The sequence below is a fragment of the Dendronephthya gigantea genome, unplaced genomic scaffold, assembly GCF_004324835.1.
Source record: "Dendronephthya gigantea isolate DGI-Jeju-01 unplaced genomic scaffold, DenGig_1.0 000010F, whole genome shotgun sequence".
Taxonomy (NCBI): domain Eukaryota; kingdom Metazoa; phylum Cnidaria; class Anthozoa; order Malacalcyonacea; family Nephtheidae; genus Dendronephthya; species Dendronephthya gigantea.
The window spans coordinates 1898778-1915356 of record NW_021163020.1 but is presented as its reverse complement, the minus strand read 5'-3'; the positions used below and the strand labels follow the sequence as shown (position 1 = coordinate 1915356).

Here is a 16579-nt window from a genome sequence, read left to right as displayed (position 1 = left end):
CATTTTAAGACAGTTTTTGAAAAGTTCAAAAAGTCGTCAAAATTGACCAAAATGGCAAGGGGTAAGCCTTACCATTTTGGTCAATTTTGACCATTTTTCAACTTCCAAATTCCAAATTCAATGTTCCAAAAACCAACCAAATATGCTCTAAAATGAAAGATATTAGTCTTAGGCAGCCATTTTTAACATTTTAAGACAGTTTTTGAACAGTTCAAAAAGTCGTCAAAATTGACAAAAATGGTAAGGGGTAAGCCTTACCCTTACCATTTTACCAAAATTGACCATTTTCAAAATTTTCTAAAACTGTGTAACATGCAAAAAATGGCTTTTTAAGATTAATGTCGTTGGTTTTAGAACATATTTGGTTGCTTTTTGGAAGATTGAAAAAGTCGTCAATTTTGACCAAAATGGTAAGGCTTACCCTTTACTATTTAGGTCAATTTTTAAGGCTTACCCATTACCATTTTGGTCAATTATGACGACTTTTTGAGTATGGTAATTTTGAGGTAAGGGGTACCCCTTCTGGGGTTGTTTTACACAATAGCGGAAGACAAATTCCTTCCGTGTCGAAAAAAATGTAAGAAATGTTTAAAAACCTGAAATTTTTTGAAGTTCTTTTTCCTATTTTTTAATTTGCAGTTTTTTTAGAGACACATAATTTGAGTTATGAAGAATAATTGTATTTGAATATTACGAAGGAATACGGATTATTACGGAAGGCATAACCTGCACAGCCCGCAACAAACTGTATAAAATATAGTTTCGAAGGTGAAAGCATTGGGTGAAACTTGATACTATCGTATCGTATAAACCATTGTGGTATGATCTGATCTTAATACAGCAAATTCGAAGACAATTGTTTTAGAATGATGGCAGAAAGTACAGATCTGCAAAAAGGGAAATTAGTTTTTGACTCTTCCCCAGGTGAACCTGGGGTTGGTTCGATAAATGCCGAGGATTTTGAGGTTCAAATTCGTGATACAAACTCTCGTCAGACTTCTAGTGGAGATAGGAATTTAAGTCCTGAGAGGCTGGCAGAGTTAAAGAAAAAGTGCAATCAATTGGAAACGGAAAAATATTTCGCATTAAAAGTAAGTGAAGTTTGTATTTTGTGAAATTGCAATGTTGCAGTGTAACATATTTTGTTCGAAGTTGAAGCAAAGTCTATTTGATAGTAATAATGCTAATTTCATTGAATTAAATATGAAATATTTTATAGAATGTATTTTTGCAGGTTATATGGTAATATCTAAGTGTACCAAAAGTGCATTTTGCATGCAATTTTAGCATGAAAACGAAAATACGTGTATATTTTATCTAGGAAGCTTTGAATTAGTAATATTCAGAAAGACATATGATAAATGCTTTATGATGTAATAAATAATTGATTGGGTGCAGTGATCATTGTTTATAAGTTGATTATCAACTCAGGTCATTTTATTATCATATATGTGCACTATCTCCCTATTTAACCTTATGTTAGACAGAAACTTAGACAGAAAATATCTCAGATGTTATGTAGTCCAAAATATACATTGGCCTGGCAAGCAAAGCTCTAGGAACATGGCAATTAATATTTTGTGGTTGTGTGGGAGGCTGTTCCAGATTACATTTATGATTAACTTGGATTGAAAGGCAACACTATTTTATACTGACAAGAGTCTTAAATATACCCCAAGTGATGGCATTTGTAGAGTTAATCTGCAATACCAACAATAAAAGAAGTGGTTTAATTTTGAATGTTAGCATCTTTGATATATCACCTCTAATTACCATTTTATCTTCTAGGAAGGTTACTTTGACAAGGCAGTGGAAATGTCTAAGAATGAATTGTATTTCTCAGATGTTGATGGTAGTTACATTGGTGCTTGGCTAGCAACAGAGTATGTTCACAAGTGTTTGAAGTCATAAACATTTGACCTCTCAATGATGTTGCATTTTGAGTAAAGAAGCATGTAATCATTTGAACCCTTTGATATTGGTTCTTTTAAGTTTTCATCTAAACAAATCTATGATGTGTTACTGTTCTTAGGATAGATCACTGGGACAATGAGAAAGAGAGGCTTGTTCTCCTCACGCAGAAACAGCTTATTGTTGTCAGGTTTAACTTCATCACAACTAAGATTGAAGATCATCGTAAGATACCTCTGGTCAACTGTATCAGAATACAAACTGGGAGTCTCTCCTATTCATCCAGCACGTTTGGCTTGTAAGTCCTGAATGTTTTGTTATGTTATCAACTGACAATGGTGTTTTAGTAAAACTGTGTGTATGCACTTTTATAGTGTGTAATGTTTTTAGTTTGTATGTCATTGTTTATGAGGTTAAGTTCACATTTTGACCTTACACATCCTAGCTATCAGGAGTCAGCCAGGAAAGCAAACGAGGTTGGTCTACGTATACACTGGAATTCTGAAAGAGTACCAGGGACATTTGACTTCTGGAATCCATGGTCAAAAGATATTCCACATTTAACCCTGACTGCTCATACCTCGGTAAAATACAACGAAGCATCACCAGAATTTGCTGATTTCTCTGCATTGCAAAAGTCATTAGTCGCCGCTGCAACTTCCGACATCAGTCGATCCCTTGTAACCGATGAAGAGCCTATTATTATCAACATGATACTGGGAATAACAGCGCTTGTTCATAACCAAAGCAAACTTGGTTTTTCCCGTGACAGAGGTGGCGTAGCCTTTTAAGGAAATACTGTGTTACTATGGGGATTGCTTATTTATTACCTTCAAGGATGTTACACTAAACCTTTCACTGGGAAATGGTAGAGATAGATATTGTTGTAAATATCCTGGTACAAAAACATTCACAATGTTTTTGATAGCACCCAAAGTATTGTTTTCATTTTCTACATCAGTAACATATTGTGACCATTGGGATGAGTAAACCTTAGTAATAAGGTTTATTTATCTTAATGTTCGCAACCAACCGGGTCTATGTGCTTCACACTTAATTGCGGAGACAATTGTCTTCACTGCTAGACCATTAGCACTTTAGATTACCGGGAATATTGAAAAATTTGTCAATTTTTGCAAAAATGATTAGAGGTATCATTTTTGCAAAAACTGGTGAAATGGTGAATTAAAATATTTGAAGGCGATATCCTTAATTATTAATATTGGTATTAATGGTGAAGATAAATGGAAGTCATATCTTTCATAATAGACGCGGTTTTTTGACGTTCTGTAACTCATTTTCTGTACTTAGACTTAGAGATTTAAAAAACAAGTTGTTTTTGCTCAGTCGTTCCGTTATTGCTTTTTCTTAGCGCAGCATTTATTTAGCACGTACCTTTGTTTTCGAATAAGAAAGATTACTTTTGTTAAAGTGCTACAAAATCATTGTAGGCACTGTTAATATGAAGTTGGCTGATTGTCACCATATTAAACAACCATGTATGTCAGGGACCGCGGAGCAGGGTGGCTCGCTGGGCTTTAGCCCCACCAATAATTTTTCCGTAATTAGTCTTTAATTTCGAATATTTTTTACCTTGCTCAAATTTACAAGCAATACAAGCGCCAAAATGCTGGAAACTTTACATAGGGCAAGCATTTGACCATTAAAACAGCGTGGTTATCCATTTCAAAATATTTGACATCATAACCAAAGCATGGTTATATTGTTTAATGTTTGTATATGAGCGCCAAACATGCTGGAAACTTTACATAGGACAAGCATTTGACCATTAAAACAGCGTGGTTATCCATTTCAAAATATTTGACATCATAACCAAAGCATATATTGTTAATGTTTGTATATGAGCGCCAAACATGTTGGAAACTTTACATAGGACAAGCATTTGACCATTAAAAACAGCGTGGTTATCCATTTCAAAATATATTTGACATCATAACCAAAGCATGGTTATATATTGTTTAATGTTTGTATATGAGCGCCAAACATGCTGGAAACTTTACATTGGACAAGCATTTGACCATTAAAACAGCGTGGTTATCCATGTCAAAATATTTGACATCATAACCAAAGCATGGTTATATTGTTTAATGTTTGTATATGAGCGCCAAACATGCTGGAAACTTTACATTGGACAAGCATTTGATCATTAAAACAGCGTGGTTATCCATTTCAAAAAAATTGACATTATAACCAAAGCATGGTTATATTGTTTAATGTTTGTTATGAGCGCCAAACATGCTGGAAACTTTACATACTATCTATTATTTTCCATTATTCCTTAAATTGAGAGGCATTTGCGGCGATTTCAGAGACCTATATTTCAATATTTTCCCGGACTCTCCTAGCAGGCGCGCGGTTCCGAGCCCCAGCAATACGAAAAACGCTCTGCGGTCCCTGTATGTGGGTCGTGGGGTGCAGCATATACTTGCTCAGTCCTGTTCTCAACCGGGAAGAACTGTTTTTTGCTGTGTACGAAACATAAAAAGGCCTAAACAGGCTGTGTTGAATAATGATGCTATGATATCAGTATTCTTCTCAGATCTCACATCCACACAGGTGTTGAAACATTTTTTCATCGTTTGCTAACGTTCATTATCTAAACCCTTTGTCTTTACAATAATATGTCACAAGTCGTAATTCAACAGGTGCTTGTATATTGAGACTAATCAAGCTACCATTATAGTCTACTTTTTAAACTTTCAACACGTGGCACAAAGTTTACCCCTTTATTTCAATAGCCATGTTTATGTAAACAAGAAATTCTTAAAAGGACCAAGCTGACAATAAAAACATTGGCAGCAAATGATAGAAAAATCGTTGGAAATTTGCGTTTGTATATCGCAGGAGTTTGACGTTATGTTGCTTGGAGGTAAATATATATGAATATAATTTTAGTTATTTCAAGTTTAAACTAAAAAAGCTTTTTCAAACAAAACAAAGACTTGCTGACAGGTTGCATTAGGCAGCCGACTGAAAGAATTGCTCAATTGGACTGATTTTACCTATTTCTTACAGTTGCTTATATTGTATTGAAATTTTTTGAATTTTTGAAATCAGCTGTACAATTTGTTCACTTGCTGTGCCCATATTGTTATGTAAAATGTAAAAGGTTTAGTGAAGATCAACGAAGCGTTAATTGGTAACAAAAACAATATCGTACTTTACAACACATAGCAAATTCTATATGTATTAAATAGTATTTGAAGTTTTTGCACTAAGCAATCATTCTGCGGCTGAGCTCATCTGATCTTGTGTTATTTTTCTGGCTATTAATATTTTGTTCGCAAGTGCATGGCATTTCAATTTTCCCCGTAAAGTATAAATGATTAGACACTTTATAATTCGCTCCGTATTATTTATCCGATTACTTATGGCATGATGTAAGACGATCATGTAAGAATAAGAACCAATGTTAACTCATAAATTAGCGACTCTATGTGTTTTCAAGCAACCATATCTCAACTTGGTTAACCAGATTTTATTTTTATAGTCATAAAATTGGTTTTATACAACACCACGTTAACCACCAAGTGCATTGTCATTAGTTTTAAGAATATAGTTTATCACGCCTAGGGTATTTTATCAAGCATGTACCAGAAATCATTCCAGCAAAATACTGGGGTATTATCATATTAAACCTTCATCAGCACAGACAACCGTGCTTATTCTCCAAAATCCTACGATCTTTGAAATCTACTGCGCTTTTTCATTCAGAGCTACCAGTGGATTGGTAAAAACTGGTGCAATGAGGGTGTGGACACTTGTTGGAGTTTTTATATTGTTATATCATCCAGCATTTGGTAAGAGTTATATGTTCTATAAAAGAGTTATAGTGGTATGTATAGTGGTTATAACTTATAAACCCGCTAATTAAGTTAGCATCATTTTGAGCGAAATATAGAGTTTGGTTCCCGTAAACAGTACTATAGAGCTATTTATTTGAAAGAAAGATAATTATTTGCACTTGTGAATCACTACTGCTGTGTTGCGTGTGTCTTCAAATAGATGTCTTGTGCATTTCAGGAAAACCTTTGGATAAAAAAGCAAAAGCGCGCTCGACTGAGTTGATACGGGAAAAACGACAACTGGACGACGATGAAAGATCTGGCGAGATGCAAAAATTTATGTTGGACCTCTCTTCGAAGGAGGACATGAGTCGCTTGAAAGAAAGGTAATATGACGTCTGAGATTGAGATCTGGGAAGGAATCATTTAGAGAGGGTAGCGGCTGGCTTTTGTCATCGGCACAATTAACTTGTTTATATTGTACGATACTCACTTTCATGACTCTAGCATTCATCTAGAGCCTGAGCAATTTAACTCGAACCTTCCCCCCCCCTTTCCCAGAAGGACCCTAAAATGATTGAGCCTACTATGAATTGCTCTAACAACTAAGAATTTTGGCCAAGGTATTATATCTCGGATTTTTTTCACTTAGGTTTAGGTCAGGGCCAGAACAGGACATCGAGAACGATGCGGAATACAGAAGGTTAAAGAGGTTCTCCATTCGCGACAGTGATGAGGATGACGAGGAACGGAAGTCCGTGACGTCAGGAGTAGAAACAATGAACATGAGGTCATCGAGGACATCTAGGGATATTGGAGAAGTTGCTGATTTTGATGAAAGGTGAGTACTTGTGATCATCATTATGTTCCTTAAAGTATATTAACCTCAAATATTTTATTTCCGCCTCTGTTTGCAGGTTGATGCCATTGGCTAAATCAACATTATCTTACCCAAAATACCCACCATGGATTACGGGGGCAAAGACCAAAAGAAATCCAGAATCTATAGAAACTCGAGACAAATCTGATGCATATGATGAATATGGAGAAGAACACGAGCACAAAATTAAGCAAACCTCCCCACATAAGGAGGAGAGGAAATATCAAAAGAGAAAAGCTCATGACAATTACAAAGAGTTGAATGTGAAATCTAACGATGGAAACGAGCAGGAACAAGACTTACATGACGAAGACCTCATTAAAAAAAGTTCAACTGATAGTATCAACTCTAATATAAATTCTCATTACATTGTTGGAGGGTCATGGGAGCTTATCCATCATTTTTCACCAAGCAATGTTAATACGACACTACCAAACAATACCACAAAGCATAGCGAGTATTTGGCAGATGACATGGATGACGTCATGCAGTACGAAAGAACGGAAAAGTCACGAAGGAAGCCACGTGTCTCGCTTGTGAGACCCGTACGCTCTGTTGAAACGGATTATGAAGTTCGGGAAATTTCACAGATCAGTAGCCCTGCTTTAAAAGATACACATGAAGAAAATGGCCGGGTGATTATGATTAATACAAGGGCAATCAAGAGAGATGGTAAGCCAATGAAATTGTAAGATAGACGAACCAAGTTCTGTGGTAGAAATTGTCTTTTCAAAAGAGGGTTCAAACTTAAATGGAGGCGCTTTTCCATATTTTCTTTTCAATCTTTTCCATGCTCAGGTTACATTGGCTGTTTCGTCGACCAGCATCCCAATCGCGACTTAACGAAATTGTTCACAGTCAACAGTCTCACTCCAGACTCTTGTCAATCAGCTTGTAAGGAGAGGGGTCACGTGTATGCTGGGGTTCAGTATGGATATCTGTGTCATTGTGGGGACGCATATGGTAAATACGGAGAGGCAGATGATCGCGAGTGTAACAGTGCTTGCCTTGGAGATGAGGGGAAGAAATGCGGAGGATTCTGGAGGAATTCTGTTTATACATCAGGTGGGGTGGACGTCTTTGTATTTGACAGAAATCATTGCCATGTTTTTATTCTTTTTCCCTCCTTAAAAGAAAATCTTCGCACCCGAACACCACTCCTAACAGCTACTGATGCCTCTCAATTTTTTTATTTAGACACGTCTGATGATACGAAATTAAATGACCCTTCAGGAGAGAGTTCAGATGAACGAGAGACGCGGTCACACATTGATCGAGTCATTCCTATACCACCGTCAGGTTTGTGGCTTTTCTTAGAGAGAGACTGATTTTGTTGGAAAAAAGATTATATCGAATTGAATTTCAATTTCAATCTCTTTGTTAGATCAAGAAGAAAAACCAGTTCGTCAAGATATCACAGTCTATCTAAGATCAGAGATACCGAAAACACAAGAAACCTCAACGCCTGCAAAACAAATTAATACAAAATCAAACAAAAGGTAAACTTCATTCAAAGCTCTCGAGAAATCACGTGTGCTTTCCAGTTTCTTGTCCCCAATCCCGTAGCAGAAGCAATTCGTTAGTCGGCTAATATCAGTTTTATTAATTCATCAGACCAGATCTTGCAGCAACAAGTAGTAAGCGATCGGAAATTACTACACCAACTGCAAACCACCAGAAATTAAACAAAGCTGGGAGGTCAGGAAATCCTTCGCAAGCAAAGAAACGTACAAAAGTGGACAGAAATGTTTATCTACATCCACAAACAACTTCCAGGGAATTTGTCCCATCAAATGTCGTATTAAGGACTCTTTCGAAGTCACCAGAAAGTAAGTAAAGAACACAGGATCTTGCGATAGTTTTTGATCCAGAGCTCGTAGCGTTAACTTTTTGTTCCTCTCTTCAACAGCCAAGAAGTACGTTGGTTTTATAAAATTGAAACAAAATTGGGATGATGGTCTACAGAAGAAGACAAATCCTAAAACACTGATATTAGCGGGAAATATTGAATCATCGGTAAGATTAGGATTGTAACTGGTAAGATTAGGATTGTAACTGGAGAGATTAGGATTGTAACTGGTAAACTAAATTTGTAACCGGTAAGATTAGGATTGTAACTGGAAACAAACAAAATTTCTCCTCCACCTTATATCTGTTGTCCTATTGTAGTTTACAGAAATGTTTGCTGAAGATTCACAATTTAAGAAGGCAGAAGTTCTTAGCTTGAGGTAATTTTTACCATAACGATCTAACGATGTAACAGGCCCTTTTGTCCATCAAAGGATATTTTGAATGACTCGAATGATTTCTATTTCGATCAGGGAGGCAGAAATACGAGACAATCCAGACACAGTTCACAAGGTTTTAGTAGAGTTTGCGCTGTTGTTTACAAAGAAAGGAAAGAAGAAAGATGAAGAACTGAGAAAAATAGTTCAGGACAAAAGTCGACTCGGGGAAATGCCGGTCTTCGCTGATAGCCTCGATGTCAAAGGTATGATGAAACGAAAGCACCATCTTCATTTATATACCGTGAAGATAAAAGATTATACTTTAATCAAAGAGTTTCCTCCCGATTGCTATAACGTGCATTGGTACTTGTTTCGTTTCCCAGAATACGAAGATGAAGAGAAAAACGATAGCAAAGAAGAAGCAACATCAAAGAGGAAAAGACAAGGTGAGTTATTGCTTTCTGAATTACTTCTGTTAAAAGATCTGAATGCTTTAAGAAAATGTATATTATATGTGAATATTTAACTGACTGTGTATATTGACTATTGTGGAACTTCACACAAGTTATAGAAAAGGATATTGTTGTCTAGATAGTGCTTTAGATAGTGTTGATGCATTTCTAATTTGTTTTTTAGATGGTGTTGATGCATTTCTGGAAGAAGTATTTCGACAGATTTGAGATGAAACGAAGAGACAGCGATTATGATTTTGTAGTATAAGATTAGGATTGAATCTACGCCGGCTGTTTTGCTTCATCGTTGGATGAGCTCAAAATCAAGAAGAATGAATTTAACATTACTTTTTTGTCATTCAGAACATGGATGGTTGTTCATGAATAGACAGTTGTTAGGGCTGCGTACTTTGCGCAAAATCTTCATCTATTATAAGATGATAAATGATAAAAATTGAGAGAACGGCAAAGGTTTGCCTTGCATGGGAAAAGCTAGATTGTACGAACAAAAAAATGCTAAAAAATAATTTTATTTTTTCCCATCAAAAGTTATTAATGAGGTCATTATCTAAAACATTCATCCTATTTACTGTACAACTCCAACTAAGTCGCTTTTTTATTACATTTTCTCAGTTCCTGTCTTAAATATTTTAATTCAACTTCATAGGAAGCAACTTTGTCTGTGATGCAACTAATGTACCCTTCGGCGTCGTCCAGTTTCTCACTGAGCTCAGCAGCCTTTTTTCGTTCGTCCCTAATCTCGATGTCGAGCTGATTGTTATCCGATGTGAGATTTTTAAATCCCTGTTCGTAAACAGCCAAAGTTTCCTGGTGTTTCAAGAGTTCGCAGTTCAACCTCATCACTTCAGACTCTCGTTCGTTAATTTTCAACACGAGTTCCTTATTTAATACCACAACTTCCTGAAGTTGAGTCTCATAGTCACAAAGTACTTTTTGATAATGCTCTAGTTTAGCAGCAATGTCCTTATCTCGTCCATCGGTCTCGTACACAGTCCCTCCGGAATCCAACTGACCATTGACTTGGTCCAGTCCTTTACTGGACGAACCCGCATTGTCATGTATTATTCTTTGGCCAATGTTTCCGTCAGCTTTGTCAGTATTTAGAAACCTGGATTCAACAAACGAAAAGACCCTGTAAGCCCTGGGAACCTGGCATATGCATGACATAGTTTATATGAAAGAAATGATGTACCTAGAGCTATTTATTACAAATAGACAAACGTTTCTACCTTAAAATGCTTTCATTTTGCTGCGCTTTTTCCCGTAGGCATTTATTTTCGTCGCGCATGTCTTGTAACTCGTCCCTCAATGCTCGACTGCGTCCCTCGCTCCGACGCAACGCTTTGTCTAAAGTTTTCAACATCTCATCTCGCGATTGAGTTCGTTCCTTCGTTGTTTTATAATCATTCATTATAGCTTCCATATGAGGAAGAACATGCTTTAAATTACCCTGGGAGTAAAATAAAACAGTTCAACAACAACGCTTTAAAATTCTAAGGAAATGCATGTCTAAAACATTCATTAAAATGACGTTTCTTCATCCTCATTTCGGATGTGCCAATGAGCTATATACAGACCTGAATGGTATTGAGCTGCTTTAAAGCAGTTTCTATTCGGTCCTCTGAGTCCATGTCATCGTCAGAGCTCGAATCCTGGTCATATTGATTGAAAAAAAATGACAAGTATGGTCAAAGACTAGAGGGAAAATGCACTCGGCTTTAAAAATGCATAACCCAGAGTTAACACGATATGAGAAATCAAGGCTCTGTTCAATATGGTGAAAATAAGACACGTAAATAGTGTTTTCTGATGACACGATCAGACATGTAAATCAAGCATCATGTACTGGTTATTGTTGTTTCCAAGCACTGTTGAGTGCATGGCTTACTGTTTATGCTATAAGAATGTTCGTGAAAGATTATCCTCAACATTGAAACAAAGTGCTTTCTAGATGTGCTGACGATTTGTTGTCTTTACCTTGCTCGTACGCAGCATATTTCCATTCTTTTTATCGAGAAAGTCCAGTAATATTTTGGCTGGGCGAAAAAGACTCTCCGATATCTGCCAAATGAATGAAAAACGATTTTGCATGGTCTTCCGCATGTGTCTCCTAGTTGAAAAGTTCACGCTGTTGTAGAAAAGGTCCGCGTACCTGTTTAAATGTTTCCACCAATCCACTCAAATCAACAGAATCATTTGCTAAAACAACATAGTGAAAACCCTCTAAGATCATCATCATCTTATGATGGCTGGAATTCAAGTCGAAGTGGCATGAAGATAAGAGATACTCGTGTGAATATTTCCACTAACTATGACCAGTGCATGGTTCCTTTGAATCTACAACCTTCCCCTATCATTTTCTTCAATTCTGTAAAGCCAGGCGAGGCGAGGAGAGGATGAAATATCCTTTCAGGGAATATCTGTGTATGTGTATACTCTATTATTTTCTATTGTGCATACCATCTTGGTCATTCCGTTGATCCACATTTCCATTGCTTAACGTCGTTTGAAGAAACGCTGGTGGAATAGGGAGACTGGACGACCGTCGATGACCACAACATGGCGGCAATTTTGTTCCGTTTACACCTTTAAACATAAAAAATCTTTGTGACAACTAAAGAGACAAGGCTACCTAAACTTGATGCACTTATCATGAAATCATTATCACGCTTGTTTCCTAGGAGACATTGAAAGAATCGCGCATATAAGTGAACCTTAATTAAGTTGTGCATGCCATGTATCATGAAAATGTTCACCAAATCGTACAGGTAAAATTGTATGATAGAGATCAAATTTTTAATGGTTTATGACAAATTAGCATTTACTTGTAAAATGTGGACACCTGCCATATAAATCACTCATCACATGACACCTTGTATTAATATGATATAATAACAAAGACAAGTGTAATCGATTCTTTATAAAGCAACTGTCTTCACATGAATACAGAAACACTGTTGCCCTAACTACACATGAAATATCACATAAGATACGACTTAGGCATGATAAGGGAACAATATTAACCGTTAATCGATTCATAACTTTGCATTGACTGAATTTAGCCGGTGAAACAAAAGCGAGATAATCGACACTTGTGTTATATTTATGCCTGGTTGAGTCTTGTATTGGCTGCACTGAGGGGTAAATTTGAGCAAGAAAGTGAAATTTGTGAATTGCTTTACTTAAAAATGCTTGTACAGTAATACGTGGGCATGCACTCTTCAGAAAACTTCGCTGCTAATGTCCTACGGCGAAACACGTATCTCTCGTGGGGAAGTACTTCTAAGAAACGCTTTACATACTTGTACAATACACATGCATTACCAAAGATATACAAGGCTGTATAATATCTTGGGTTTCCGTGTATTTTAATCCCTGGAGTTCCCGTGTATTATCTAGTACTGAAATCGCTTTGTACAACAAATTAGAACTAGAAACATTTGGATATATAAATGATCGTTGACGTTCAATGAATCGTTGTTGGCCGTGTCTACAGATTGTACATCATATAAAGTAGCCTTCGTTCTAATGATTTAGTGCATGTTGTTCACTGTAAATTTATTAACCCTTGTACAAAAGCATCATGATACTCTGCTTATATTCTCGCAGTAAAATCGTCCACATAAATTGAAAATGTGACTGCTGGCGAAAAGTTGAGTGTTGGGTTGTTATGTATAGTGCATAGTTCATACGATGGTGAACTCATGAAGTCGAGTTGTCAATCCCCGAATATGCGAATGTATGGTATGGTAAAGTAAAGTTCCAACTTACCTGAAATACTGGAGGCAACTTTAGCCATCGTTTAAATAGTATTCGATGATAAAAGAAGCTTTCAACAAGTGAAACTCGGGAAAGAATCCAACCAAATGACGCTGTACTTCCTTGTCATATGTGAATGAACCATTCTTTGCCCCCACGTCAACAATGGATGAATATATTATAGCTGGAACGGCATTATAACATTGCAACCAACCAGAACGATAAAAACTACAAACGGTTTCGACGTTGTTGTTGTTTGAAGTTTCGTTTCCCTAAATATGTTTATTTGAGAGGTGAGTCGGACATTCAATATCGCAAGGATTGTGTAATGTAACCGGATACTGGATGCTTTACTTGCATTTTCAAATTGGCGCGGTATTTTTAGCAATTTACCGTACAAGTCCAGCCGACCAACTTTGTTTCCACGCTACAGAAGGAAGAACTGACCAATCGAAAACGTTGACATCATATATGGGTCCAACCTTGATTACTTCTACAAAGTACTTATGCATGCTTTTCCTGTTTATTGCAGGTGTATGAATAATGAAAGAACTTCGTGAGAAAACATTTAATCGTTCAGGTCCAGGTTTTCGTTTTCGATCTCTTATACGTCTGCGGGACTGAAATTTTATATTCAGTCTGAAATGTTTTTAATCAAATTCAACCTGATAAAAATAATCAGTTAAAGGAAAGTTCATTTGACTCATCAAGTTGAGCTCTTCGAAACAGCGGAAGCTACCGTTCTACCTCACCGTTCTATATCAGAAAATGGCTATATCATTGTTTTAAAATATCTTTCTCGTTCGTTTTTCATCTATCATCCTTTCTTCCAAAAGGAATTAGTCAGATCAAAGAAGACAAATTTTGAATTTAATGACCTCCAGAGTCCCGCGAGACGCGGGCTTCGTGTTCAAGTCTTCGTGGAGAAATTGGCTTGTCCGACGTGCGAAAACAAACTCGCCATAACGGAAGAGCGGCTCGCTGAAGAAAGGAGAAACGGACACATCAAAACAATTTTAATGAACTGAAATGATATACAAAAATAACATCGTTCTTCAGCTGCATATTTTAAATCATTGCGAAAATGCTTTGCAATGAGCACCGACAATACCAAATGGTGCTATATCATCAGAAACAGCATGAAATAAATTATCATATCAGGACGGTATCTGGATTCATCTTTAACGAATGCGCTATACCGCCTGCCCCCTTTCGACTTTCATATGAAATTCAGTTAGTAGGTAAGTCCAGCTGCACGGGAAAAACAAGCTTTGCAAATACATATTGTCTTTCAAGCTGTTATGAAATTGTTATTGTCAACAAGCCTAATATATAGGCGGTATAAAAACAGACTAGAAGTAAAATTTTAGATGTTTTTCATTTTTGTCTTTATAGCTGCTACGATGAACCTCTAGCAGTCCTTTGCAGTGCCTTTTTGACAAACTAAATCGGCTGCAGACGAAATACGTTCCTGAATGTATAGCTACTTACAGTTCAATATATTCAACTATTTTGTGAATTGCTTCCTGGTTGAATTTACGGTACAGGGTGAGAGATTCTATTTTTTTGGTGTGTTAACAAGTTAAAAAACAAATGGCGTATTATTTAAGAGTGATTTGTGAAAAAAAAGACATGGTGCACAGCTTGAATTAAACTGCTTCTAGCTGCGGGCGTTTATATATTTCAAAAATATAATAATGTTCTATATTTAACTTATTCTTAGGAACGGAACTGTTTTATATGCATCTCACGTTGGTAGTGAGAAGAGCAAGGCCTTTGCTTTTACACGGAGATTCTCTTAACTTTTAATTCCGGATTAGCGTTCAATTTCCCGGTGAAAGATATATTCTCGAGCGCTCTTGGGGAGCTTTTGCTTTTCAAACGGACCCGCTGAGGGAGATAAGATTTGATCTAGTGCATCAACAAGTTTCTATATCGATAACAGAGCGAGAAATTATCATTTTGGAAGAGAAACGTTCATTTTTAGACCGTTGATGCTGAAAGTATACTGAGCCACATGTACAACATCTGTAAATCCGGTTCAAGATGAAAGATTCCATTCACATCTGCCAGTAAACCGAAATTTAGGAAGAAGATACGATGAGTACAAGCAATAACACAACCGCTTCCGAATCAATCATTGCATTATGTCATAACGTTGAAGTTCACATCACAGGGAACACTATGGGATCTGTAATCTCGGACACAATATGTTGTTTTATAAATCTTTTTATGGCCGTCATATCCACCTGTAGCAACGCTTTGGTGATCCAAGTTTATACCAAACTCTCCTCTGCCTCGGGAAAAACAAGCGGTAACCTTTTACTTGCTTCGCTATCGACAACCGAAGTGATCAAATCTGCATTAATCCAACCAGCGTTCTTCATATGGAAAGTCATGGAGATCGCAAAATTGGATTTTTGCTATCCCTACTTGTTCACGATAATGGGAATAAATTTTTGTACTCTTTCATCGTTCCTACATACTTGTCTCCTGATCACAATCGAGCGTTATCTATCAGTTTTCAAGCCGATCCTACATCGCAAACCGCTTGTACGAAAGTGCCTGAAAATTGCAGCGATCGTTACTCAGATATGGTGCGCGGTGTTTTTGCTGACGCTGTTCCTAACATCTCAACATCGGATATATTTCATCGCAATGTGTTTGCTTGTTATGTCCTGTTTAACCGGCACGGCGGTGATGTACGCTTTGATTCGCGCAAAGATGAGAAAGGGAACGATGCAGAACGCTAAGGTTTGCCTGCCATTTTTACATTTTTATCGGATTTTTTTGCTGTGCTTCTTTTTGCAAATATAGCTGCTGTACTCATGTGCATTTTGCCACAGATGCCGTACGCTCAACTTGAGTTAAACCACAGTTAACCATCTAGAGCTAAAAAACCTCTAATGATTAAATACTTTTTCATGAAACAATCGATTCTCGATTGCATGCAGGACAAACGTCCGCCCTTATCGCTTCATTTTTTCTCAATAATTTCAATTTTCGTTATAGAACATCACTGCGCATACGGCAAGTAAACAGGCCGCTGACCGTCGTATGAATAAGACCGTCATTACGATCATCCTCGTGTCACTCGCGTGCTACTTGCCGTTAATTTGCGTTCTCGTGTTCCTTAGCGTGCACGAACGTACCGTGTGGCATACGCGTTTCGTGATTCCTTGGGTGTACCTCGTGATGTTCGCGACGGCTGCGTTGAACCCGTTCGTTTACTGCTGGAAAAACCGACGACTTCGAAACGAGATGATCAAATTCACGTCACGCGTGTTCACGAGCAATCCACACGCTTTCGAAAACAGCACGGCATCGTGCACGCAAACCACGCACACAACAAAGGTTTGAATCTGGATTCATGGGCAAGACATGTATCCAAAGTTTCTCTCTAGTTAGAGTTCTAATTTAGAATTCTAGCATTCTGAGTACTCGATTTTCAACGTAGACTTTAGAGACCATGACCTAGCTTGTTTTCGCGCCTCGTTTGAAGTCAGAATGGAAGTCTTATTA

At 37.1% G+C, this 16579-nt stretch overlaps 4 protein-coding genes across 6 annotated transcripts; 3 read left to right on the top strand and 1 right to left on the bottom strand.

Annotated features, from left to right (window-relative positions):
* Positions 1-745: 745 nt before the first annotated feature.
* LOC114518478 (tumor protein p63-regulated gene 1-like protein) lies at positions 746-3238 on the top strand. The gene is made up of 4 exons (XM_028538478.1): positions 746-1091; positions 1789-1883; positions 2033-2209; positions 2357-3238. Exons 1-4 carry the CDS (start codon positions 867-869, stop codon positions 2700-2702), a joined length of 843 nt encoding a protein of 280 aa, XP_028394279.1. The 5' UTR covers positions 746-866; the 3' UTR covers positions 2703-3238.
* A 1354-nt stretch (positions 3239-4592) lies between these two features.
* Positions 4593-9825, top strand: LOC114518361. Its single transcript, XM_028538340.1, has 14 exons — positions 4593-4801; positions 5647-5732; positions 5956-6103; positions 6370-6558; positions 6635-7269; positions 7396-7662; positions 7795-7896; positions 7982-8096; positions 8212-8426; positions 8507-8613; positions 8767-8825; positions 8919-9088; positions 9209-9271; positions 9462-9825. The coding sequence occupies exons 2-14, from the start codon at positions 5678-5680 to the stop codon at positions 9503-9505; spliced, it is 2169 nt and encodes a 722-aa protein (XP_028394141.1). The 5' UTR covers positions 4593-4801; positions 5647-5677; the 3' UTR covers positions 9506-9825.
* Positions 9815-13663, bottom strand: LOC114518364. Of its 2 annotated transcripts, XM_028538345.1 has the most exons (8): positions 13451-13663; positions 13070-13329; positions 11759-11884; positions 11451-11497; positions 11276-11359; positions 10876-10950; positions 10528-10748; positions 9815-10406 (listed from the first exon to the last, which is right to left on the bottom strand). In XM_028538345.1, exons 2-8 carry the CDS (start codon positions 13095-13097, stop codon positions 9881-9883), a joined length of 1107 nt encoding a protein of 368 aa, XP_028394146.1. In that variant the 5' UTR covers positions 13098-13329; positions 13451-13663; the 3' UTR covers positions 9815-9880. The 2 variants fall into 2 exon arrangements, with proteins under 2 accessions (XP_028394146.1, XP_028394145.1); XM_028538344.1 differs by having other exon boundaries at positions 13070-13663.
* Positions 13663-16459, top strand: LOC114518367 (tachykinin-like peptides receptor 86C). 2 transcript variants are annotated; one of them, XM_028538349.1, is made up of 4 exons: positions 13663-14298; positions 14453-14605; positions 14781-15811; positions 16070-16459. In XM_028538349.1, exons 3-4 carry the CDS (start codon positions 15158-15160, stop codon positions 16415-16417), a joined length of 1002 nt encoding a protein of 333 aa, XP_028394150.1. In that variant the 5' UTR covers positions 13663-14298; positions 14453-14605; positions 14781-15157; the 3' UTR covers positions 16418-16459. The 2 variants fall into 2 exon arrangements, with proteins under 2 accessions (XP_028394150.1, XP_028394149.1); XM_028538348.1 differs by lacking the exon at positions 13663-14298 and having other exon boundaries at positions 14384-14605.
* Positions 16460-16579: the final 120 nt, after the last annotated feature.

Coding starts and splice junctions, on each gene's coding strand:
- LOC114518478 (XM_028538478.1), top strand. CDS start 867: ATGATGGCAGAAAGTACAGATCTGCAAAAAGGGAAATTAGTTTTTGAC. Junction 1,884..2,032: donor GGTGCTTGGCTAGCAACAGA/GTATGTTCACAA, acceptor TACTGTTCTTAG/GATAGATCACTGGGACAATG. Junction 2,210..2,356: donor TCATCCAGCACGTTTGGCTT/GTAAGTCCTGAA, acceptor TACACATCCTAG/CTATCAGGAGTCAGCCAGGA.
- LOC114518361 (XM_028538340.1), top strand. CDS start 5,678: ATGAGGGTGTGGACACTTGTTGGAGTTTTTATATTGTTATATCATCCA. Junction 7,897..7,981: donor CATTCCTATACCACCGTCAG/GTTTGTGGCTTT, acceptor TCTCTTTGTTAG/ATCAAGAAGAAAAACCAGTT. Junction 8,826..8,918: donor GCAGAAGTTCTTAGCTTGAG/GTAATTTTTACC, acceptor TATTTCGATCAG/GGAGGCAGAAATACGAGACA.
- LOC114518364 (XM_028538344.1), bottom strand. CDS start 13,097: ATGGCTAAAGTTGCCTCCAGTATTTCAG. Junction 11,498..11,758: donor TCAACGGAATGACCAAGATG/GTATGCACAATA, acceptor ATGTTGTTTTAG/CAAATGATTCTGTTGATTTG. Junction 10,407..10,527: donor CAAAATGAAAGCATTTTAAG/GTAGAAACGTTT, acceptor TGTTGAATCCAG/GTTTCTAAATACTGACAAAG.
- LOC114518367 (XM_028538349.1), top strand. CDS start 15,158: ATGAGTACAAGCAATAACACAACCGCTTCCGAATCAATCATTGCATTA. Junction 15,812..16,069: donor GAACGATGCAGAACGCTAAG/GTTTGCCTGCCA, acceptor TTTTCGTTATAG/AACATCACTGCGCATACGGC.